At 43.4% G+C, this 25483-nt stretch overlaps 1 protein-coding gene across 1 annotated transcript in view; it reads right to left on the bottom strand.

Annotated features, from left to right (window-relative positions):
• Positions 1-2470: 2470 nt before the first annotated feature.
• LOC112235954 (serine/threonine-protein kinase 11-interacting protein) overlaps positions 2471-25483 on the bottom strand; it is a 43034-nt gene continuing 20021 nt past the window's right edge. Inside the window, 6 exon segments of the mRNA XM_042323812.1 lie at positions 2471-3635; positions 8381-8607; positions 13266-13348; positions 14426-14510; positions 24061-24239; positions 25095-25192. Coding sequence (XP_042179746.1) covers positions 3495-3635; positions 8381-8607; positions 13266-13348; positions 14426-14510; positions 24061-24239; positions 25095-25192 — 813 coding nt within the window. The 3' untranslated portion in view covers positions 2471-3494.

Here is a 25483-nt window from a genome sequence, read left to right as displayed (position 1 = left end):
CTCTTTAAAACACCCTCCCAAGAAAATATTGCAGTTTTGAAACTGCAGTAAAAGTGCAGTAACTGCAGTCGACTGAGGTATTTTGGATAGAGTAATTGCAGAATAACTGCACTGTAACTGCAGTTACACTGCAAAATTACTGTAGTAAAAAAACGGACACAGTATTTGCAGCATACTGCAGTTAGACTGCATTCTGACTGCAATCTTTTTTCTTAAGGGCACTGGGTAAAGACATCAGTTCAATGTTTAGTTTTGATTTACATTTGGTTGAGTTGTCAACTAATGTGAATTCCACATGAAATCAACAAAGCATGTCACCATGTTATTGGATTTATGTTATAAGTTAGGAGGAATTTCCCTTATGCTGATTACTTTTTACAAATCCAATAGGCTTTCACTTAGATTTCTTTTTTGGTAGGTTGATACATTGATACAACCAGTATTTGCCCAGTGGGTCTTTAACACGTTTCCTGAACAGTCCCATCCCATCTTCACAGCCAGGAAGGGCTCGTTGCCATCAACTTAGCCCTTCCAAAATATTCTTGCAGTTTTGAAACTGCAGTAAAAGTGCAGTAACTGCAGTCAACTGTGGTATTTTATACACAGAAATTGCAGAATAACTGCAGTGTTCTGCAGTTTGACTGCATTCTGACTGCAGTTACACTGCAAAATTACTGCAGTAAATTTTTATTTATTTTGAGTGCAGTATTTGCAGCATACTGTAGTTATACTGCACGCTAACTGCAATATTTTTTCATGTGGGGGGGGGTATATTTACTACTTACAGGTGGTATGTTGACTCTCTCTGGTGTCATTCACAGTGCTCAATAAGGAACTGTTGGTCTTTACTCTGGAAAAACAAACAGAAGAAAGCCCCCTCCCTGCATGGCAGTGACAGCAGGACTGGGACAGGGCTGTCTTCTCCCAGGGGTGGGCAATGCTTGAGTAGCATTGCCAGAGCAGTGTCAAGGGCCCCAAGAATGTTGCAGGAAGTGTGTATGTTGTGATATTTAACACTACTATCCCAATCCGTCTCACGCAAGCAGAGAAAATGTCCCCACATCTTCATCTCCACGTGAATGTTAGTCTAACACTTCTGGGTCTTTTAGGCAGAGTTTAATTAGTGTCTCCGTTGGGCAACTGTTGATCAGTACAAATGAAGCCTTAACATTTTGACGTATGTGCCTGCCAGATAGATCTGATAGTTTTACTCATCTGGTGCTGTGTTCCCTACCATTCGGAACCACTGGAGGGGGGGAGGGGGGGTAGGACATCAAATAAAAGTTCTTCATTAGCCATGTGGTGGGTTGATTAGTAGAGTTATGTGCATCGCAGATGTTTTATTTCACATTTTAGTCATTTAGCAGACACTTGTCCAGACTGACTTATAGTACCAAGTGCATCCGTTTTCATAGTTTTTTTGTACTGGCCCCCCATGGGAATTGAACCCACAACCCTGGCATTGCAAGCACCATGCTCTACTAACTGAGAAAACAAGAACTACTTGAAAACGTTGAATATGTGTGTACAGGGTTGTGGGGGCTGTGCTTTGGCAAAGTGGGTGGGGTTATATCTTGCCTGATTGGCTCCATCCAGGTGTAACATTGGACAGGGTCAGTGTCTTGCGACCCTGATTCACTGGACACTCTCTCATCTCAAAACACCTGGTCATGAAAAACCAACTGACATTGACTCCCAAGTTGTTGAACTGTTGCCCTCTCTATAGCCACCATGGTTATTATATAACCCTGCTGGTGATCTATGAACGTTTGAACTTCTGGAATGAATGGCCACATGTACTCTTAACTCCTCACTCAACCCAGCCAGAAGAGAACTGCCGTCCCCTTTGAGCACGATTCCTCTCCAGGTTTCTTCCTAGGTTGCTGCCTTGTAGGGAGTTTTTCCTAGACGTTGTGCTGCTTTCTCTTTGGAGATTTGGTCCTGACCAATCTCTCCCTGAAAGGAAATCATTTAACATCGAGGGTTTTAAAGTGCTTCCTTCCTTCCTTGTGAGCCCTGACATGACAGGAATGGATAGACAGACTATCAGTGTGAAGGTTAAGCCTATAGTACACATGAATCTATTTCAAAGCTTCGTGTAACTTTTCAGCATTTGTATTCCTCCTATGAAAAATGTCACTTGGTGTGGAAATGTTCTTGTATTTCACAATAAAATCTTAGGAATTGTCAAAGTTTTCATTGAAGAACCGCAAGGGGGTCTGATGGGGCAGAAAGTGATGATTATTGGTAGTTGTGTGTGTGGTCACGTGGATGACTGGAGGATTAACGTGACGATGGAGGGGGGTGCATTGCTGCGGTTGTGGTTGACGTTGGGCTGACTGTGTGAGAACAATGAAAAACCCCTCTGGAACTACATGATTACAGAGGGAAAAGTAGCTATTGGAACTTTCTCACTGTGAAAATGAAAGAGTTGGACAAACATGTGGAAATACAGTGTCATAAGAGGATGTATTTGTACCACGGATATGCATTTTTATTTAATGTACAAAAAGCTATAGTTTTTTATCATTGATTTGCTGACGGTAAATAAATTAAGTTACACACATCTGTTTGTCGTCCACTTCTACACATCTTTTCATCTGTCTACATCAAAAATAGCATTCACTTGACATTCACAATATAGTTAAACTGCACTAGAGAGGTATTAGCGTAAGACTATACATTTAACAGACAGCCACAAACCAACTAACATCTCCCACTTTAAAACAGGTCAGTCAGAACCCTTCCCTTTCACATTCCCTATCATGCGTATTCTGCACTTTTGCCAAGGATACAGAACACAGATACTGTCCCGGTTCATTGCCTTGGCTGCAACTCTTCACTTGGGTTGCCCTTTTCCTTTACATAATCACAGTGCATAGAGACATCAAAAGTCCCTGATTGAAAATAACTAAGAGGTGTCACATCAGAGGTGTCACGTCAGAGGTGTCCGGAGCAGAGCCTCAGGGGACGGCTAGAGAGCCTTGTGCCGAGAGTGTGATGTCACAACTCACTGTTCCAGTCCCGGGACAACCTGATGAAGTCACAGTCCACTGAGCTTCAGAGGAACAGACTAACCTCCTTGATAACACACACACACACACACACACACACACACACACACACACACACACACACAATTACCCCCCAACTCACATTTTTGCTTACCCCTTTCTCCCTCCTTATCCTGTCCTCACCCCCCTGAAAGAAACACATGATTCCCCCTCACCCCTTTCACATATTCAAGGTGCATTAGAACGTAGCAGGACTGGCAACACCACAAGGCACTCTCCCTGGCTGGCTATACTGGCAGGGTTAGAAAATGGATGGGATTCAGATGAGGCGTTAACAGATCAGTGCTTTTGTAAAAGTGAACAAACATGAGGAAATCATAGTTGGCTTCAAACCAGGTAAACATACTGTCCTATTGAGGGTCAAGTCTGACAGTGAAGACAGACAGACCCACACACAGTTGGAAGGGTGGATGTTTTCCCTCAGGCTGGTAGGGTGAGGTTGGTGATGGCGAGTTTGACTCCGAACATGTTCTCCCATTGTGTTCTGACCCAGACCAGCAGGCCCTGCACCAGCTCTGCACTGTCAGAGTGCAACGACCACGTCTTCTCCTCCTTCACTATCTGCACAGGAAACAAAGACACTCACATGCTCAAATCAAATCAAACTTTATTTGCCACATGCGCGAAATACAACAAGTGTAGACTTCACCGTGAAACGCTTACTTCAAGCCCTTAACCAACAGCGCAGTTCAAGAAGAAGAAAATATTTACCAAGTAGGCTAAAATAAAAAGTAACACAATACGAATTACAATAACAAGGCTATATACAGGTGGCACTGGTACCGAGTCAGTGTGCGGGGTACAGGCTAGTTGAGGTAATCTGTACATGTAGGTGGGGGCGAAGTGACTATGCATAGGTAACAAATAAACAGCGAGTTGCAGCAGTGTACAGGAGGTTGGGGGTCAATGTAAATTGTCCGGTGGCATTTTTTAGACTGCTGAACAATTCATAATGGCTTGGGGGGGGTAGAAGCTGTTGAGGAGCCTTTTGGTCCAAGACTTGGCGCTCCGGTACCGCTTGCTGTGCGGTAGCAGAGAAAACAGTCAATAACTTGGGTGACTGGAGTCTGACAATTTTCTGGGCTTTCCTCTGACACTGCCTATTATATAGGTCCTGGATGGCAGGAAGCTTGGCCCCAGTGATGTTCTGGCCTGTTCGCAATACCCTCTGTAGCACCTTACGGTCAGATGCCCGAGCAGCTGCCATACCAGGTGGTGATGCAACCGGTCAGGATGCTCTCAATAGTGCAGCTGTAGAACCTTTTGAGGATCTCAGGACCCATGCCAAATCTTTTTAGTCTCCTGAGGGGAAAAAGGTTGTGTTGTGCCCTCTTCACGACGGTCTTGGTATGTTTGGACCATGATAGTTCATTGGTGATGTGGACACCAATGCACACACACACACACACACACACACACACACACACACACACACACACACACACACACACACACACGGTTTGGTACACGGCAAAGAATGAGTTGCTGACAATACTGGCAATTTTTTTTGGAAGTGATGGAACAATGCTTGGAAGTGTTGATTGTTTGAAATATCTGGGTTTGAGGATAGATTCTGAATGATTTTTTGGACAGCATATAGATTTGAGAAAAACAACAAACTATAAGCCTGGGTTACAATACAGAGTTGTTTTACTGTATCCTTTAGAAAGACCGTAGTAAACCATCTGCTACTTCCTATCCTAGACTTTAGTGACATCTTTCAAATCACAACCAAGACCTTACTTTGAGAATTCAATGTCATAATCTTTGCAGATTCATTCTTGTATGTCATTATAAGACATCATTGCACAATGTCTGAATCACTAAATGGACTGTCACTCACAAACAGAAGACAACTGCATTAGAACCAATTTCTTTTTAAATGGATCAACTTAAAACATGTTTTGTCGTGCTGTGTATATTTATTAAAAGGAAAACCCAATTGACAAATCATTTACCTATAGAAATCAGGACATTAAAATCACACATTGAATTTAAGAAAGCCCTTTTTCAAATGTTAAGATCAAACTTTTTTTTAACTAATAGAAACATCACCATGTGACAACATTTGTAAATATCTACACTACCGGTCAGAAGTTAAAACACCTACTCATTCAAGGGTTTTTCTTTATTTTTACTATTTTCTAAATTGTAGAAAAATAGTGAAGACTCAAAATTATGAAATAACACATATGGAATCATGTAGTAACCAAAAAAGTGTTAAACAAATCTAAACTACACTGCTCAAAAAAATAAAGGGAACACTTAAACAACACAATGTAACTCCAAGTCAATCACACTTCTGTGAAATCAAACTGTCTACTTAGGAAGCAACACTGATTGACAATAAATGTCACATGCTGTTGTGCAAATGGAATAAACAGGTAGAAATTATAGGCAATTAGCAAGACACCCCCAATAAAGAAGTGGTTCTGCAGGTGGTGACCACAGACCACTTCTCAGTTTCTATGCTTCCTGGCTGATGTTTTGGTCACTTTTGAATGCTGGCGGTGCTTTCACTCTAGTGGTAGCATGAGACGGAGTCTTACAACCCACACAAGTGGCTCAGGTAGTGCAGCTCATCCAGGATGGCACATCAATGCGAGCTGTGGCAAGAAGGTTTGCTGTGTCTGTCAGCGTAGTGTCCAGAGCATGGAGGCGCTACCAGGAGACAGGCCAGTACATCAGGAGACGTGGAGGAGGCCGTAGGAGGGCAACAACCCAGCAGCAGGACCGCTACCTCCGCCTTTGTGCAAGGAGGAGCAGGAGGAGCACTGCCAGAGCCCTGCAAAATGACCTCCAGCAGGCCACAAATGTGCATGTGTCTGCTCAAACGGTCAGAAACAGACTCCATGAGGGTGGTATGAGGGCCCGACGTCCGCAGGTGGGGGTTGTGCTTACAGCCCAACACCGTGCAGGACGTTTGGCATTTGCCAGAGAACACCAAGATTGGCAAATTCGCCACTGGTGCCCTGTGCTCTTCACAGATGAAAGCAGGTTCACACTGGGCACGTGACAGACGTGACAGAGTCTGGAGATGCCGTGGAGAATGTTCTGCTGCCTGCAACATCCTCCAGCATGACCGGTTTGGCGGTGGGTCAGTCATGGTGTGGGGTGGCATTTCTTTGGGGGGCCGCACAGCCCTCCATGTGCTCGCCAGAGGTAGCCTGACTGCCATTAGGTACCGAGATGAGATACTCAGACCCCTTGTAAGACCATATGCTGGTGCGGTTAGCCCTGGGTTCCTCCTAATGCAAGACAATGCTAGACCTCATGTGGCTGGAGTGTGTCAGCAGTTCCTGCAAGACGAAGGCACTGATGCTATGGACTGGCCCGCCCGTTCCCCAGACCTGAATCCAATTGAGCACATCTGGGACATCATGTCTCGCTCCATCCACCAACGCCACGTTGCACCACAGACTGTCCAGGAGTTGGCGGATGCTTTAGTCCAGGTCTGGGAGGAGATCCCTCAGGAGACCATCCGCCACCTCATCAGGAGCATGCCCAGGCGTTTTAGGGAGGTCATACAGGCACGTGGAGGCCACACACACTACTGAGCCTCATTTTGACTTGTTTTAAGGACATTACATCAAAGTTGGATCAGCCTGTAGTGTGGTTTTCCAATTTTGAGTGTGACTCCAAATCCAGACCTCCATGGGTTGATAAATTTGATTTCCACTGATAATTGTGTGATTTTGTTGTCAGCACATTCAACTATGTAAAGAAAAAAGTAGTTCATAAGAATATTTCATTCATTCAGATCTAGGATGTGTTATTTTAGTGTTCCCTTTATGTTTTTGAGCGGTGTATATTTTACATTAGAGTTTCTTTAAAGTAGCCACCCTTTGCGTGAATCAGGCCTTCGTGGTCGATTCGCTGCAAAGAAACCACCATTAAAGGACAGCAATAATAAGAAACACGAGCAATGGACCTTAGACAAGTGGAAATCTTTCCTCCGGTCTAATGAGCCCAAATTTACGATTTTTGGTTCCAACCGCCGTGTCTTTGTGAGACGCAGAGTAGGTGAACGGATGATCTCGGAATGTGTGGTTCCCACCGTGAAGCATGGAGGAGGTGGTTAGATGGTGCTTTGCAGGTGATACTGTTGCTGATTTTAGAATTCAAGGCACATTCAACCAGCATGGCTAGCACAGCGATATGCCATCCCATCTGGTTTGAGCTTAGTGGGACTATCATTTGTTTTTCAACAGGACAATGACACAACACACCTCCAGGCTGTGTAAGGGCTATTTGAATAAGAAGGAGAGTGATGGAGATCTGCATCAGATGACCTGGGCTCCACAACAACCCAATTGAGATGGTTTGGGATGAGTTGGACGCAGAGCGAAGGAAAAGCAGCTAACAAGTGCTCAGCATATGTGGGAACTCCTTCAAGACTGTTGGAAAAGCATTCCAGGTGAAGCTGGTTGAGAGAATGCCAAGAGTGTGCAAAGCTGTCATCAAGGCAATGGGTAGCTACTTTGAAGAATCACAAATATGAAATATATTTTGATTTGTTTAACACTTTTTTGGTTAATACATGATTCCATATGTGTTATTCATAGGTTTTGAAGTACAATGTAGAAAATAGTCAAAATAAAGAAACACTTGAATGAGTAGGTGTCCAAACTTTTGACTGGTACTGTACATATTACCTCGACTAACTTGTACCCCCCCTGCACATTGACACGGTACCAAAACCCCCTGTATATAGCCTTGTTATTTTATTGTGTTATACATTTTCTTTTTTTACTTTAGTTTATTTGGGTAAATATTTTCTTAACTCTTATTTTTCTTATTACTGCCTTGTTGGTTAAGGGCTTGTAAGTTGTAACTGACAGTTAGAGGTTGTTGTCTTTTGTTTGAATTGTTTACGTGTCCGCTGTGTGGGGAAATGATAATACAAGCGGATCTACGTAGCTAATACTGTTGTAACGAGGATCCTTATTGTAGCAACACACTTTTGGAGGGAAGGCAATCCCGCGCTGTGTTAGCGAAGTTTTATTATGTTATGCATTTCACATTTGGATTTAGCACGTGACAAATAAAATCAGATTTCATTGTTATTAGACAGTAGTCTTCTTACTAAGTATTGTTCGTTTGTTAGTTGTTTTCATCTGCACACTCTTGAAAACAGGATGGTGCATCTCAAGAGATTTCATCCTGAAACATGTCTAATAAACATACAAATGTGTGCCCAGCTTTGCTCATGATAGCATTTAGCTTATCCAGCTTACCCTTGAGAACTTGGAAGAAGTCCTTACTAATTTAAGACCAATCACGTCTCTTTCCTCCCTCAGTCTCACCTCATCGTAAAGTTTGATGTCCATTCTGCACGGGTCAGACGACCATAGATGGACAGAGCTGACACAGCTGATTGGCTGGGTCTCCTGAACAGTGACCCGCCCACTGCAGGGTTCCCCGTTCTCATTGGCTGATGGGTGGGGCAAGCTCTTGCTCCATTGGTGGTCTTCGTTGAGCAGGTACAGGGTTTCCCGGGTGGCCAGCACTGTCAGAGGGGTCACACAGTCTTCTGGCAGAGAGAACGAATACAACACACAGAAAATATGCATTTGGATAAATGTTTAACCCCCCCCGTACAGATTATAATCATATACTTGCATCTAAATAGTTTTGCTTGTATTGTATTTATCTAACAGGGGGTCTTATGGCACGTCTTAAAGTGTTTTATCGTCTGGTTAACCTCTCTGGGATATTCGGGAAGGTAGCGTCCCACCTCAAGTGCAGGGCACCAAATTCAAAACAGATATCCCATAATTAAAATTCCTCAAATATACAAGTATTTCACACCATTTTAAAGATAAACTTGTAAATCCAGCCACAGTGTCTGATTTCAAAAAGACTTTACGACGAAAGCACACCGAACGATTATTGTAGGTCAGCACCTAGTCACAGAAAAACCCAGACATTTTTCCAGCCAAAGAGAGGAGTCACAAAAAGCAGAAAGAGGTAAAATGAATCACTAACCTTTGATGATCTTCATCAGATGACACTCATAGGACTTCATGTTACACAATACATGTATATTTTGTTCGATAAAGTTCATATTTATATCCAAAAATCTCAGTTCACATTGGCGCGTTACGTTCAGTAGCTCCAAAACATCCGGTGATTTTGCAGAGAGCCACATCAATTTACAGAAATACTCATAATAAACATTGTTAAAAGATACAAGTGTATTGCATGGAATTTTAGATCCACTTTTCCTTAATGCAACTGCTGTGTCAGATTTCAAATCAACTTTACCGAATAAGCACACCATGCAATAATCTGAGTACAGCGCTCAGAGGCCAAAACAAGCCATACAGATATCCGCCATGTTGTGGAGTCAACAAAGTCAGAAATAGCATCATAAATACTCACTTACCTTTGATGATCTTCATCACAATGCACTCCCAGGAATCCGTTCCACAATAAATGTTTGATGTGTTTGATAAAGTTTGTCCAAATACCTTTTTGTTCACGCGTTTAGCCCAGTAATCCAAACTCATGAGGCGCGAGCAGACGAAAAGTAAAAAAAGTTCCATTACAGTCCGTAGAAACATGTCAAACGAAGTATAGAATCAATCTTTAGGATGTTTATTATCATAAATCTTCTATAATGTTTCAACTGGAAAATTCCTTTGTCTGTAGAAACACATTGGAACGCAAGCTAACGCTCACGTGAACGCGCGTGGTCAGCTCATGGCACGCTGGCAGACCTCTGACTTATTCAGCTCCCATTCCCCCCTCCTTCACAGTAGACGCATCAAACAAGGTTCTAAAGACTGTTGACATCTAGTGGAAGCCTTAGGAAGTGCAATATGACCCCATAGACACCATATATTTGATAGGCAATAACTTGAAAAACTACAAACCTCAGATTTCCCACTTCCTGGTTGGATTTTTTCTTAGGCTTTTGCCTGCCATAGGAGTTCTGTTATACTCACAGACATCATCCAAACAGTTTTAGAAACTTCAGAGAGTTTTCTATCCAAATCCACTAATAATATGCATATATTAGCAACTGGGCCTGAGTAGCAGGCAGTTTACTCTGGGCACCTTATTCATCCAAGCTACTCAACACTGCCCCCCAGTCCCAAAGAAGTCACGGGAAGAGCCATATCAGTGGGATGCTTGTACTGTGGTGAGATAAGACAAAGAGCTCTCATCTCCCTAGCACCCCCACCGGGAAACAGCTGCCTCTCTCTCCCCCTCGTCATCTCCTCCTCTCAGTGTTGATCTACTCCATTAAACCAGGAAGGAACTGTCCAGCTTTGATCAATCGACAGTCAATCACCACCCCTGGTGGGTGATAAATAAGAGTCCTTGCAAAACTGGATCTGACTAGATTTGATATATTATTTTTTCACCAGGTAGGCCAGTTGAGAACAGGTTCTCATTTACAACTGCGACCTGGCCAAGATAAAGCAAAGCAGTGCGACAAAAACATTACACATGGGATAAACAATCGTACAGTCAATAACACAATACAAAAATCTGTATACAGTGTGTGCAAATGAAGTAAGGCAATAAATAGGCCAATAGTGGCAAAGTAATTACAATTTAGCGATTTACACTGGAGTGATATGTGCAAGTAGAAAAACTGGTGTGCAAAGAGCAGAAAAACAAAAATAAATATGGGGATGAGGTAGGTAGTTGGTTGGATGGGCTATTTACAGATGGGCTGTGTACAGCTGCAGCGATCGGTAAGCTTCTCTGACAGCTGACGCTTAAAGTTAGTTAGTTAGACTACAGTGATCTCCTACAGGGAGAGAGAGAGTCATGCAACACTGGGTCTGACTAGACTACAGTGATCTCCTACAGGGAGAGAGAGTCATGCAACACTGGGTCTGACTAGACTACAGTGATCTCCTACAGGGAGAGAGAGTCATGCAACACTGGGTCTGACTAGACTACAGTGATCTCCTACAGGGAGAGAGAGTCATGCAACACTGGGTCTGACTAGACTACAGTGATCTCCTACAGGGAGAGAGAGTCATGCAACACTGGGTCTGACTAGACTACAGTGATCTCCTACAGGGAGAGACAGTGCGAGGACTGGGTAGGGAGTGATATACGTAATAGTCCTCCCTCATTCTCCCCACACCAGTCCACTGAAGTCCAGGGATATAAAGTAGCTGGACACAAATGGGTGGACACTTTCCTATGTCAATGGATATATTTCCTATTCCATTCCTCACCCTCCTGATGTTTAAACCCAGTTTAAAACTTCAGCAGAGGCAGGTCAGTGCATGTTACAATTACAGTAGTTAACATTCTTTTCACCTGCACAGCCCATAGCCTGCAGCCATGCTTGGCTACAGATGCGAAGTCTGCACCCACAGGCAGGGAGAGACATACAGATACACTCAATTACACAGAGAAACATTAAGAATTATGCATTGCACACACATGCATACATACACTGAATAAAAATATAAACGCAAAATGAAAACAATTAATGATTTTACTGAGTTACAGTTCAAAAACAGAATCAGTCAATTGAAATAAATTCATTAGGCCCTAATCTATGGATTTTACATGACTGAGCAGGGGCGCAGCCATGTGTGGGCCTGGGAGGGCTTAGACCCACCCACTGGGGAGCCAGGCCCACCCACTGGGGGCTTTATGACAGACAGAAATACTCCTCAGTTTCATCAGCTCTCCGGGTGGCTGGTCTCAGACGATCACCAGGCGAAGAAGCCAGATGTGGAGGTCCTGGGCTGGCATGGTTACACGTGGTCTGCCGTTGTGAGGCCGGTTGGACGTACTGCCAAATTCTCTAAAATGACGTTGGAGGCAGTTTATGGTACAAAAATGAACATTAAATTCTCCTGCATCAGCTCTGGTGGCCATTCCTGCAGCCAGCATGCCAATTGCATGCTCCCTCAAAACATGAGAAATCTGTGGCATTGTGTTGTGTGATAAAACTGCACATTTTTAGAAGTGGCCTTTAATTGTCCCCAGCACAATTTGCACATGTGTAATGAGCACGCTACTTCTTAGGGCTAGGCATCCCGCTAGCTGGACAACTTCCGGTGAAACTGGAGGGTGCGTAATTCAAATAAATATCATACAAATTATGGATATTAAACATTTAGGTACATACAAGTGTCTTATATTGGTCGAAAGCATGAATTCTTGTTATTCTAACTGCACAATCCGATTTACAGTAGCTATTACAGCGAAAGCATGCCATGCAATTGTTTGAAGAAAACGTTTCATAAATTCACAAATAGCGATGAAATATTCACTTACTTTTTGAAAATGTTCCTCTGATTTGTCATCCAAAGGGTCCCAGCTATGTTTGGTTAGATAAAATCCTTCTTTATAGCCCAAAAGGTCTGTTTAGTTGGCGCCATCGATTTGAGTAACCCACTCGCTCAACATGCAGAGAAAGGAATCCGAAAATCTCTAAATGAGTTTCTATTTACTCCTCAGATACCCTAAAATATAATCAAACTATAATATTTCTTAAGGAAAGAAGTATGTTCAATAGGAAACCAATTTTAGCAGGTGCGTCTTGTCTTCATGGCGCCCGCAAACACAAATTTCCAAGACTGTGTCCCTATACTAAATCTAATATTTCTTATTCGTTTAGGAAGTTACAAGCCTGAAACCTTGAAATAGACTGCTGACACCATGTGGAAGCCATAGGAATTGCATCCTGGGAGCTAGAATTGAGTATGCCCTTATACTTGCCATTGTAAGAGCACAGTCTATAAAATAAAACAATTCTGGTTGGTTTTTCTTTGTATTTTCTCCTACCATATCTATTGTGTTATATTCTCCTACATATTTTAACATTTCTACAAACTTCAAAGTTTCTTTCCAATGGTACCAATTTTATGCATATCCTGGCTTCAGGGCCTGAGCAACAGGCAGTTTACTTTGGGCACATCATTCAGACAGGAAGTGGAGAAAAAGGGGCCTAGCCCTAAGAAGTTTTAATTAATCAGCTTCTTGATATGCCACACCTATCAGGTAGATGGATTATCTTGGCAAATGATAAATGCTCACTAACAGGGATGCAAACACATTTGTGCACAACATGAGAGAAATAAGCTTTTTGTGCATATGGAAAATGTCTAGGTTCTTTTTTTTCATCTCATGAAACATGGGACCAACATTTTACATGTTGTGTTTATATTTTTGTTCAGTATACATACACACACACTTCTAATGTACCTTGATGTAGAAAGGACAGGAGGTAGAAGAACTGTAGCTGGCCATCCTCCACATCAGTCTGCATGTCTTCACACACTAGGGGCCTGGGGAGACACAGAGGAAAGGCTTACATAAGAGACAACCAGGTTAATATTCACAACGTCACATTGTACATCAGGCCCATACACCACATCAGACTCTGAATCTAAGTGCTTTTGAGACGGGGCAGATCTGGAGATATGAATCAGGAAAAATAGACATATCTGTATCACAGACACATAAAGACGACTTTGGTCTATGGTTTCAAAATAGCCCCCTGGGTGAGTTTGTTTTCGAAAGTGAGCAGACAGCGGTAATACTAATTCTATGTAGTATTTTGTGGTTTCTAAGTCTGTTGTTGACTTTAAAATGACCATGTGTTAATAGTTATTCCAACTATATCCACGATAGTGTGATTATAAAAGCTACACAGAAATGGTAGGCATGATAAACAATTAAACAGTCCTGAGTTATCCTACAGTCTTGTTCAAACAGTGAGCCTGTTCCCTGAGTAGCTGTGGTTTTCAGCTACACACAAAAAAGGGCCGTATAATAACTAACTGAGCCATTAATTCTCAGTGAATGTACAGCGTGTTCCATCATTACCACAGAAACAAGGGGAGGGTGGATGGTAAATCCATATACTAAAAATAGTTTCCTTTCCCATCTGCTAGTCTTCACTTTCCAGTCCTTTCAGGTGAGCAAGGACACAAGAAAATCATAGGGGAGGAAGCCACTTCACAGTATTGGGATACACCCTCTAAGGACCAAGATCATAGGGGAGGAAGCCACTTCAAAGTATTGGGATGAAGCCCCTAAGGACATGGCACTGCAGGATCAGCTCTCTAGTTAAAAGGTAATGCATCGTTAGCGCTTTCTTAGCATCTTGAGGCCAACACATGTAAGACATTAGAATGTGGCTTAGCCACTAATTTACAGCCCAATTTTCGACAATGTGGAGGTTTAGTAACACCAGACAGAAGTTACCACAGCCTTGTCACTGTCACAGTGGGGGTAAGAGACAGATGGGCCTATGGCTTGGCTCAATACCATCGAGTGGAGATTGTGAGGATATGACAAAATATCCTGGACACATGCAAGTCATTCAGGGCAATTATAACATAAATCTGGGCAGTTCGTACCAGAGATGATGCTGTGGGTTGAGCCTGGTGGTGGAGATAGACTTAAGCTTGCTGTCCGACTTGGTAGCCAACTCACGCACCACTCCTGAGGGAGAGAGAGAGTGGAGGAAGGGGAAAAAGAATAGGAGATACAAATTAAGTTTAGTGATGCATCGCTATCAATGGTTCTCTCAACTCTTTTTAAAGTGATACTTTGAGATTTTAGTAATGAAGTCAGATGAACTCGTGGATACCATTTTTATGTCTCTGCGTGCAGTTTGAAGGAAGTTGCTAACTAGCGTTAGCACAATGACTGAAAGTAACATGCTAGAGTTAAATAGAGTTAATTCATGTTTTATGGTTTTTCCATGCGGTGTATTGGAACATCAGCACAATTAAATTTCAATGAACTGGGACGATAAATATGTTGATTGATTGAAAGTAAAATCAAAGCTTACACAGACAGAACACCTCACTTCGAACTCTACACTGTATGTAACCTCCTGGAAATCACACAGAACATGGGCTGGGTTTACACCTGCAGCCCAATTCTTATCTTTTTTTCTACTAATTTGGTATTTTGACCAATCAGATCAGCTCTGAAAATGCTCTGATGTGATTGGTCAAAAGAACAATTGTGCAGCCGTCTTCATCCACCTGGCCAAGGCTTTTGACTCCGTCAATCACCGTATTCTTATCGGCAGACTCAACAGCCTTGGTTTCTCTAATGACTGCCTCGCCTGGTTCACTAACTACTTCTCAGATAGAGTTCAGTGTGTCAAATCTGAGGACCTGTTGTCAAGGACCTCTGGCAGTCAAATCAAATCAAATCAATTTTTTTTTTGTCACATACACATGGTTAGCAGATGTTAATGCGAGTGTAGCGAAATGCTTGTGCTTCTAGTTCCGACAATGCAGTAATAACGAGCAAGTAATCTAACTAACAATTCCAAAAAAAACTACTGTCATACACAGTGTAAGGGGATAAAGAATATGTACATAAGGATATATGAATGAGTGATGGTACAGAGCAGCATAGGCAAGATACAGTAGATGATATCGAGTACAGTATATACATATGAGATAAGTATGTAAACCAAGTGGCATAGTTAAAGTGGCTAGTGATACATGTATTACATAAGGATGCAGTCGATGATATAGAGTACAGTATCAACGTATGCATATGAGATGAACAATGTAGGGTAAGTAACATTATATAAGGTAGCATTGTTTAAAGTGGCTAGTGATATATTTACATCATTTCCCATCAATTCCCATGATTAAAGTGGCTGGAGTAGAGTCAGTGTCATTGACAGTGTGTTGGCAGTAGCCACTCAATGTTAGTGGTGGCTGTTTAACAGTCTGATGGCCTTGAGATAGAAGCTGTTTTTCAGTCTCTCGGTCCCAGCTTTGATGCACCTGTACTGACCTCGCCTTCTGGATGGCAGCGGGGTGAACAGGCAGTGGCTCGGGTGGTTGATGTCCTTGATGATCTTTATGGCCTTCCTGTAGCATCGGGTGGTGTAGGTGTCCTGGAGGGCAGGTAGTTTGCCCCCGGTGATGCGTTGTGCAGACCTCACTACCCTCTGGAGAGCCTTACGGTTGAGGGCGGTGCAGTTGCCATACCAGGCGGTGATACAGCCCGCCAGGATGCTCTCGATTGTGCATCTGTAGAAGTTTGTGAGTGCTTTTGGTGACAAGCCGAATTTCTTCAGCCTCCTGAGGTTGAAGAGGCGCTGCTGCGCCTTCCTCACGATGCTGTCTGTGTGAGTGGACCAATTCAGTTTGTCTGTGATGTGTATGCCGAGGAACTTAAAACTTGCTACCCTCTCCACTACTGTTCCATCGATGTGGATGGGGGTGTTCCCTCTGCTGTTTCCTGAAGTCCACAATCATCTCCTTAGTTTTGTTGACGTTGAGTGTGAGGTTATTTTCCTGACACCACACTCCGAGGGCCCTCACCTCCTCCCTGTAGGCCGTCTCGTCGTTGTTGGTAATCAAGCCTACCACTGTTGTGTCGTCCGCAAACTTGATGATTGAGTTGGAGGTGTGCATGGCCACGCAGTCGTGGGTGAACAGGGAGTACAGGAGAGGGCTCAGAACGCACCCTTGTGGGGCCCCAGTGTTGAGGATCAGCGGGGAGGAGATGTTGTTGCCTACCCTCACCACCTGGGGGCGGCCCGTCAGGAAGTCCAGTACCCAGTTGCACAGGGCGGGGTCGAGACCCAGGGTCTCGAGCTTGATGACGAGCTTGGAGGGTACTATGGTGTTGAATGGGGGTCTCTATGGGGGTGCCACAGGGTTCAACTCTGGGGCCGACTCTTTCCTCTGTATAGATCAGTGATGTCGCTCTTGCTGCGGGTGATTCTCTGATCCACCTCTACACAGACGACACCATTCTGTATACATCTGGCCCTTCTTTTGACACTGTGTTAACAAACCTCCAAATGAGCTTCAATGACATACAACACTCATTCTGTGGCCTCCAACTGCTCTTAAATACTAGTAAAACGAAATGCATGCTCTTCAACCGATCGCTGCCCGCACCCGCCCGCCTGTCCGACTAGCATCACTACTCTGACTTGTGGACAATATGTGGACAACTACAAATACCTAGGTGTCTGGTTAGACAGTAAACTCTCATTCCAGACTCACATTAAGCATCTCCAATCCAAAGTTAAATATAGAATTGGCTTCCTATTTTGCAACAAAGCCTCCTTCACTCATGCTGCCAAACATACCCTCGTAAAACTGACTATCCTACCGATCATTGACTTTGGCGATGTCATTTACAAAATAGCCTCCAACACTCTACTCAGCAAACTGGATGCAGTCGATCACAGTGCCATCTGTTTTGTCACCAATGCACCATATACTACCCTCCACTGCGACCTGTATGCTCTCGTTGGCTGGTCCTCGCTACATATTTGCCGCCAAACCCACTGGCTCCTGGTCATCGAAGTCTTTACCTAGCAAAGCTCCGCCTTATCTCAGCTCACTGGTCACCATAGCAACACCCACCCGTAGCACACGCTCCAGCAGGTATATTTCACTAGTCATCCCCAAAGCCAACACCTACTTTGGCTACCTTTCCTTCCACTTCTCTGCTGCCAATGACTGGAACAAATTGCAACAATCACTAAAGTTGGAGACTTATATCTCCGTCACTAATTTCAAGTGTCAGCTGTCAGAGCAGCTTACCGATCGCTGCAGCTGTACACAGCCCATCTGTAAATAGCCCATCCAACCAACTACCTACCTCATCCCCATATTTGTTTTTGTTTTTCTGCTCTTTTGCACACCAGGTTTTCTACTTGCACATCCTCATCTGCACATCTGTCACTCCAGTGTAAAATGCTAAATTGTAATTACTTCGCCACTATGGCCTATTTATTGCCTTACCCCCTTACTTCATTTGCACACACTGTATACAGATTTTTCTATTGTGTTATTGACTGCACGTTTGTTTATCCCATGTGTAACTCTGATGTTGTTTTTGTCACACTGCTTTATCTTGGCCAGGTCTTGGCCAGGTCGCAGTTGTAAATGAGAACTTGTTCTCAACTGGCCTACCTGGTTAAATAAAAGGTAAAATGTTGAAAAAAATGAAAGCGAGATCAGAATTGGGCTGCCTGTGTAAATGTAACAGGGTTATACTGTTACATAAATACAGCCAGAGAGAAAGAGTGTCACACCCAAGGAGATCAGATGAGGACTAGAGACAATTCGGGTTGCAAAGGGAGGGTGTCTTACTGGAAACTTGGAAAGAATTTTGGTATCTTTCAAGGATGTTATGTACTCTATCACAATACATCTAGTGGTCCTTTTGGGTACTTCAGATTTGACAGGTGTCTAATAATCACTGTCCCTCTGTGTGGCCTTGTCACATGTAAAATATATGAACTCATTTAATAAGATGATTTTCACAAAAGTAATTGAATGACAAAGCTGAAAACATTATCTTAAATATAACCATAAACTTAGTGAATACCATTGTTTAATATGAGGATTTCAGTATGACATATATTTGATATATTATTTGACATTTTTTTACACACTTATTTGACTATGTATTTGTTGCCAATATCTCAGCTGTGAAAAAAGTCAATAGTTGGAAGAGTTAACTGAAAATAATGGCATTGTTGATCAGATGCTTTTTTTCATTAATTATCCTATTTTCTCTTGAACCATATAGTCTAATAGAAACTGTTTTTTCATATAAAAAATGAATACTATTAAAAAATATATTTAAAAAAAAAAGTATTCTAGTATAAATTACCAAGGTTACAAAAGATTGCCATAGATTCTGTTAAATTACCAAAATTACTGAAGATTCTTTGCTTTGCAGCCCTAGGGATAAGAGACAGAGCTAATGTTAGACCATTACAGTCTGTGGTGGGTTAATACTAGAAACAGGTCTCTGATTTCAGCTCTAGATTTACATCTCCATAGAAGCAGGTGAAAAACACAGGTTGGAAAAGGTACAGGAGTACAATGTGCTAGGTCACACTCACAGGGACAAAATACTTCCCTGTGGGGTGTTAACAATAGGAGAACACAGGGCCACAGGCAAATGCCAAGGTTAAATAGGTGGAATTGAAAGGGAAGTTGAGTTTAAAAGGGAGACACACTGACAAGAGTGAAACAACAAATATGAAGAAAAACAGAGTAGGAACACCCTGCCCCTATCAATTTCCAAGTTCAACAACAACAGGGACGAGAAATAAAAGACATTGCGTGGCCTATTCTGGCTCCCAATGCATGTATAAGATTCAACCTCAATTCTTTTGCCATTGTTTCTTTCCCTTTCTTCCCAGAGGAAACTGATCTGCCACACTAACGTTCCAGACCAGGACGAACATCTAAAGTGAAGCCTACGGGACGAAGCATGGTGCTGGATTAAAAAGGACAACCATTAAAGGGACGGTATTGTTGTCCCTCTTTGAGCTCCCCTTTAACCGCTTATCTTCTGGTGGGTTCTAGTGAACCAATAGGAGACCACACACACACAACCTCTATTCAGGACATTATTCAAGGTGAAGCAAAGCAGAGATTTAGCCTCAACTCAAAAAACACTCAATTCCTTTTGGAGCAGAGGACAAGGTGGAGCTTGCAGGACAGGGCAAGGTGGGACAGAACAGGGCAAGTTAAGGCCGATTTTGTTTTATTATCCCAGAGAATAACATCTTGTGAGCAATACCTGCTTCTGCCATCTTTAAGCTGCACGTGCGGGAGTCAAAACATCTCCCTCTTAGTCTAAACATACCCTTGTGCATTCTCCTGACGGTGTACACCGAGTGTACAAAACATTAGGAACACCTGCTCTTTCCATGTCATAGACTAACCAGGTGAATCCAGGAGAAAGCTATGATCCATTACTGATGTCACTTGTTAAATCCACTTCAAATCAGTGCAGATGAAGGGGAGGAGACAGGTTAAAGAAGCCTTGAGACATGGATTGTGTCTGTGTGCCATTCAGAGGGTGAACGGGCAAGACAAAACATTGAAGAGTCTTTGAACAGAGTATGGTAGTAGGTGCCTGGAGGACCGGTTTGAGTGGGTCAAGAACTGCAAAGCTGCAGGGTTTTTCACACTCAACGGACATCCAGCCAACTTGACACAACTCTGGGAAGCATTGAAGTCAACATGGCCCAGCATCCCTGTGGAACGCTTTCGACACCTTGTAGAGTCCATGCCCCGATGAATTGAGGCTGTTCTGAGGGCAAAAAGGGGGTGCAACTCAATATTAGGAAGGTGTTCCTAATATTTTGTACACTCACTGTATGTATGTGTTGCGTGATTTAGTGGACCACCGTCACCATGACGAGAGGATAAACAGGTACAGGGCTCGGTCGCCCATGGCGACAGGCCTGGCTGAAAGAGCCTAGAACTGTAAAAGGAGAGCGGATCTGTGTCGGCGTCTGGGATCTGTCCCGGCGAATAACGTTACGCTCCCTCTTGCCGGTTCAATCACAGGACCCTCTCCACTAGGTTAACCACTTCCAACCTTCCCAAATACCCTTGCTTATTTTCACAAGGAATAGTTGGACCCTCAGTGTCCTTCCGGACGAAACCAAACACTCTCGGCCCTGTCGGAACAGCAGACCACGGGGAAGGGAGAGCGCGGGAGTGGGAGCAGTACGGCCGGGATACGCCGAATCTGAATGGATTTCCAAGGAAAACAGGGCAGAGTTTAGCCTAGGTCTGAGACAGTGGAAAGTGACACTGTGTTGGTATTGCAAGGGTATCTGACAGGGTTAAACTTGAGATATGACATCTGCTTATATCATCCATCTCCTTACACGAGAGGACACTGAGTTTACTATGCAGTTAACTTCTTATGGCTGCAGGGGCAGTATTGAGTAGCTTGGATGAAAGGTGCCCAGAGGTTCTCAGAGTAAACGGCCTGCTCCTCAGTCTCAGTTGCTAATACATGCATATTATTATTAGTATTGGATAGAAAACACTGAAGTTTCTAAAACTGTTTGAATGATGTCTGTGAGTATAACATAACTCATATGGCAGGCAAAAACCTAAGAAGAAATCCAAACAGGAAGTGAGAAATCTGAGGTCGATTTTCAACCCAGACCCTATTGAATTCACAGTGGGATATGGATGAAGTTGCACTTCCTAGGGCTTCCACTAGATGTCAACCGTCTTTGTGTTGTGGGCCTGAATAAGAGCTGAATGAGTCAGGTTACTGGCAGAGAGACATTTCCTGGTCATGCGCATTTCACACGATATCGACCTGCGTTCCATTGCTTCTCTTTACACAAAGGAATTCTCCGGTTGGAACTTTATTGAAGATTTATGATAACAACACCCTAAAGATTGATTCTATACTTAGTTTGAAATGTTTCTTCGACCTGTAATATAACTTTTTGAAGTTTTTGTCCGACGTTCGGCTGGACCTGCATGAGCGTTTGGATAGGTTTACCTAACGCGCTAACAAAAGTAGCTACTTGGACATAAATAAATGGACATTATCGAACAAATAAAGCATTTATTGTGGAACTAGGATTCCTGGGAGTGAATTCTGATGAAGATCATCAAAGGTAAGGGAATATTTATAATGCGATTTCTGGTTTCTGTTGACTCCAACATGACGGAAAATTGTATTTGTTTTCTGAGCGCTCAGATTGCATGGTTTGCTTTTTCCGTAAAGTTACAAAAAAAAAATCTGACACAGCGGTTGCATTAAGGAGAGGTATATCATTAATTCCATGTGTATAACTTGTATTATCATCTACATTTATGATGAGTATTTCTGTGGAATCGATGTGGCTATGCAAAAATCACTGGAAGGATTAGTGATTAATTTTCTCTATTTGAGCTTTTTGTGACTCCTCTCTTTGGCTGGAAAAATGGCTGTGTTTTTCTGTGGCTTGGTGGTGACCAAACATAATCGTTTGTGGTGCTTTCGCTGTAAAGCCTATTTGAAATCGGACACTGTGGTGGGATTAACAACAAGATTACCTTCAAAACAGTATAATATACATGTATGTTTGAGGAATTTTAATTATGAGATTTCTGTTTTGAATTTGGCGCCCTGCACTTTCACTAGCTGTTGTCATATCATCCCGTTAACGGGATTGCAGCCCTAAGGGACTCTTCACCCAAATTACAAATATCACTCAAGATGCTAATTGCTGTTGCTGATAAGAAAACAAATCATAAAATGTTGATTATGTTCCCTGGTATCCATAGAGGAGGTCCGTTTGTAATTTGAGAGCGCTACCCCTTAACTTGATAGTTAGTGAAGGAGACAGGAACAGTTTTCCATTACCAGGAATGCAGTGTCTGGATCCAACCCACACAACCAAACCAAAACACTCCTTCCATGACCATTTACGAGCATCGCAAACCTCACCAAACTACTTACCAGACCGACCACATATTTTTACCCACTGTAGGTCTGTAAGGGGCAATAAGGGCATTTAAATTAGCAAAAGTCGAGACATTGTTCAGACAAGTCTTTGATTGACATGGTGACCTGTACTGACCTGTACTGACTCAGACTTCTTTCTCATTTCAATAAAACATTTTCAAATCCAGTGAGCAGTAGACAGATCTGTCCCTACTAGCTTCTTCTCCTTGGGGTAGTAAAACCACATGCGAGTTTCCTCACAGTTCCAGACCCTTTCCTTCTCCATGTTTGTAGCCCTCACCACCGACCAAGCCAGGCGTGACCACATCTGTTCTGGGAATGCCAGCCCCGTCTGAAAACTGCTTTTGTTATAGTAAAGGTATCCTTTGGTTCTGTCCCTGAGACAAATATTGTAACAGCTGTTATGGGGGCAATATCAGAGCTCTGGACCGAGTTTTCAGGCACATAATAAATAGTTCCAGTTTCATCAAGGGGAGGAAGAGCGGGTCAGAATAGGAGTGAAGGCCAGGGAGGAAGGATTGTGCCAAAGCCTCATACCAATGAGTGGAGCACTGAAAAGGCACCTAGTTATTTATCCCCCCTTTCTCCCACCCCCTCTCTCCCTCTGCCAACTGGACAGGACCAGCCATGTTGTCTGTCTGTAGCACATACCTCAGAACCAGGCCTACAACCAGGCTCAACTCTCCTGTTCCTCCTCCTCCTTCCTCAGGCACACAACAGAGGATATTTTAAGACGTATAGGAGATGATCCAACTGGCAGGCTATAGCAGAGCCCTGTGACAGCCTCTCTCTATGGGGCCGTTCAGCTTTGCAATACAGAGTCCAAGCCCAGAATTGGACTGACGTAGCCGGCTATGTGGTCCCAGTGAATGAAAAGCTGGACCCGTCCTCAGTCGTTGAGAGGAAGGAGAAAAATCATCTTTGACGAATCCAGACAAGGACATAACCTCCGAAACAATTATTCCAACAGGCCTCACAGTACAAGAAAAGGACCACCTCTAGGTAACCTAGAGCATAGACTTGGAAGAGAAGACGAGACGAGAACTCTAATGAGGTCTATTATGCTCTAGGACGTACAATGGCTCTACACAACATAGACTCACTGACAAGATGACCCCCTTTGAGGCCAGAAATGAATCTTCGATTCTGGACCCTCACTTTCAGAGGCAGAGGAAATTCCGAATAAGAATATGAGGACATCTGGACCGTACCAGATTAGCTAAAGAGTCGATCTGGAAAACGGTCAAATAATGACTGGATTATTGATACGACTGAATGAAAACATGGAGTCCCCACAGATAAGACAGGACAGACTCAGGTCCACAGAGCCTTAGCTGAAGACCGTTTGGCCATGGTGCTTCCCCTTGCTACCAAAGGGACTCCATTAAAAGAGCGCTCTAGTGAAGTAGTGAGGAGAAGTTGTGAGAGTCAGAGAGGGGAGTGTTGATCTAATAAAACTCAGCTTTCCTCTCTCTCTGCTTCTGGTCTTGCCTTGCTGACAGGCTAGGCAGGGTGTAGTCACTGTGAGCAGAGGAGCATGTGAATAACATACTGAGAGGGACGAGAGAGAGGAGAGAGCGGATGGAGAGAGCGAGATGGAGGGAGAGAGGGACATATTGTCCTAAGAACGAGTACGCTCCACTCTAATATCCCCAGGAGGAAGGCCCTTAATTCATGAGATACAGATGCATGCAACACATGTGCAGTGTGTGTGTGTGTGTGTGTGTGTGTGTGTGTGTGTGCGGTGTGCGGAAAGGCTGCGTCTTGCCTGTGAAAAGGCTGAAGAAGCGTTTGCAACGCACGCTGTCCCGTACTAGCAGGGTGTAGGCCACAGGCCCGTCCTCAAACTCCATGTGGATACTCTGGGAGCCCAGTCCCACCTCCAGGTAACTCAGCTCTGTGATTCCACGGCTGTCCCTCTTCTGCAGCCAATCACAAGGCTGCCCTCTGCAAGGAAAAGAACAATGAAGATGGGAAAGTGTGAAAGTACTTTTTTACTTGCATGTATCCCGCCTATTACCTTTGTTTCCTTGAGTCTACTCACGTTTAAGGTGTATATGTTTTTGTTTGAGAAATGTTTGTTTCTGCAATTTGTCAGACAGCCAGACAACCAAGTCACAGATTGCACCTTTAAAAAGCAGCGAAAGGTCATCATAAGAATATCACACTGTTGCGCAACCAAACTTGGCCGTTACACAACTTCCAGGGCGTGCTCAGGATAGGGGGGGGTGTGGCCTTCTGGGGTCAGAATCCCAGTAACTTTATAGGGACCGTCGCAGCATGAGACTCAGGCCTGTCCAACACCGTACTACTCACACTCCTGGGAGGAAGCAGAGGCAAGCCAACATGCTTTTGATGAGGACAAAAAAAAGCCATTGATACAGGGCTTACAAAGTCCTTGATATAGTGTTTGCACTATATCAGAGGGAACGTGGAGCCACTGATATAGGACATGGGAGCAGTGGCTGGGGAGATGTTTAGGGCCACCACAAAGACCAGGGCTGTAATGGGTTTGAAGATGTGGCCCAGAAAGTCTGTTAGTATTGGGATGTGGTGGGTTACATAAAGCTGTGGTGATCCTATAGTGTTGGTCTGCTCCCTACCACACCGGTTGCTGCTGTCCACATAAATGTCATATATAGCTTTATAGAATAAACTGTAGTCTACAGACCAAATGCCTCCACAGACAATACCTTCATGACAAGCACTGTGACCACAGAATGGGTACTTGAATGTTTATTTTTATTCCAGCCTTCTCTTGTGTGATGTTCTTCAGTGTGACAGGTCAGGTGGTTAACTTACTCCATGTCGGATGTCACTTCCAGGAAGTAGATGCGTTGGTCAGACACCACCAGGAACGAGGGGAACTCCACCGGATCACCAAACTTCACGGTCGACACCTACAACAAAGATAAGATGTACACACGTTAAAGATTCCACAACACTTAACTGCTGCAAATAACTTTCCCTGAGGAAAATGATGACTGCATTCAGAGCTCTTCTTAAACAGACTGTATAAGAACCGATCAGTTCCTGTTTAAAAAACACCTATAGAGTAAGGTCTAGCAACAAAGTCACATCAATCTTCATTGAATACTGTGTAGGCCCAAAAATAAAACAGTTGAGCTGTTGAAAGAGAGCCAGAGGGGAGAGAAGCACGACTGACAAGATAAATAAACATCAGATGAATG

This window comes from Oncorhynchus tshawytscha, linkage group LG07 (assembly GCF_018296145.1).
Source record: "Oncorhynchus tshawytscha isolate Ot180627B linkage group LG07, Otsh_v2.0, whole genome shotgun sequence".
Classification (NCBI taxonomy): domain Eukaryota; kingdom Metazoa; phylum Chordata; class Actinopteri; order Salmoniformes; family Salmonidae; genus Oncorhynchus; species Oncorhynchus tshawytscha.
Note: the sequence above shows the minus strand (reverse complement) of the source record. Positions and strands in the feature narration are given on the sequence as shown.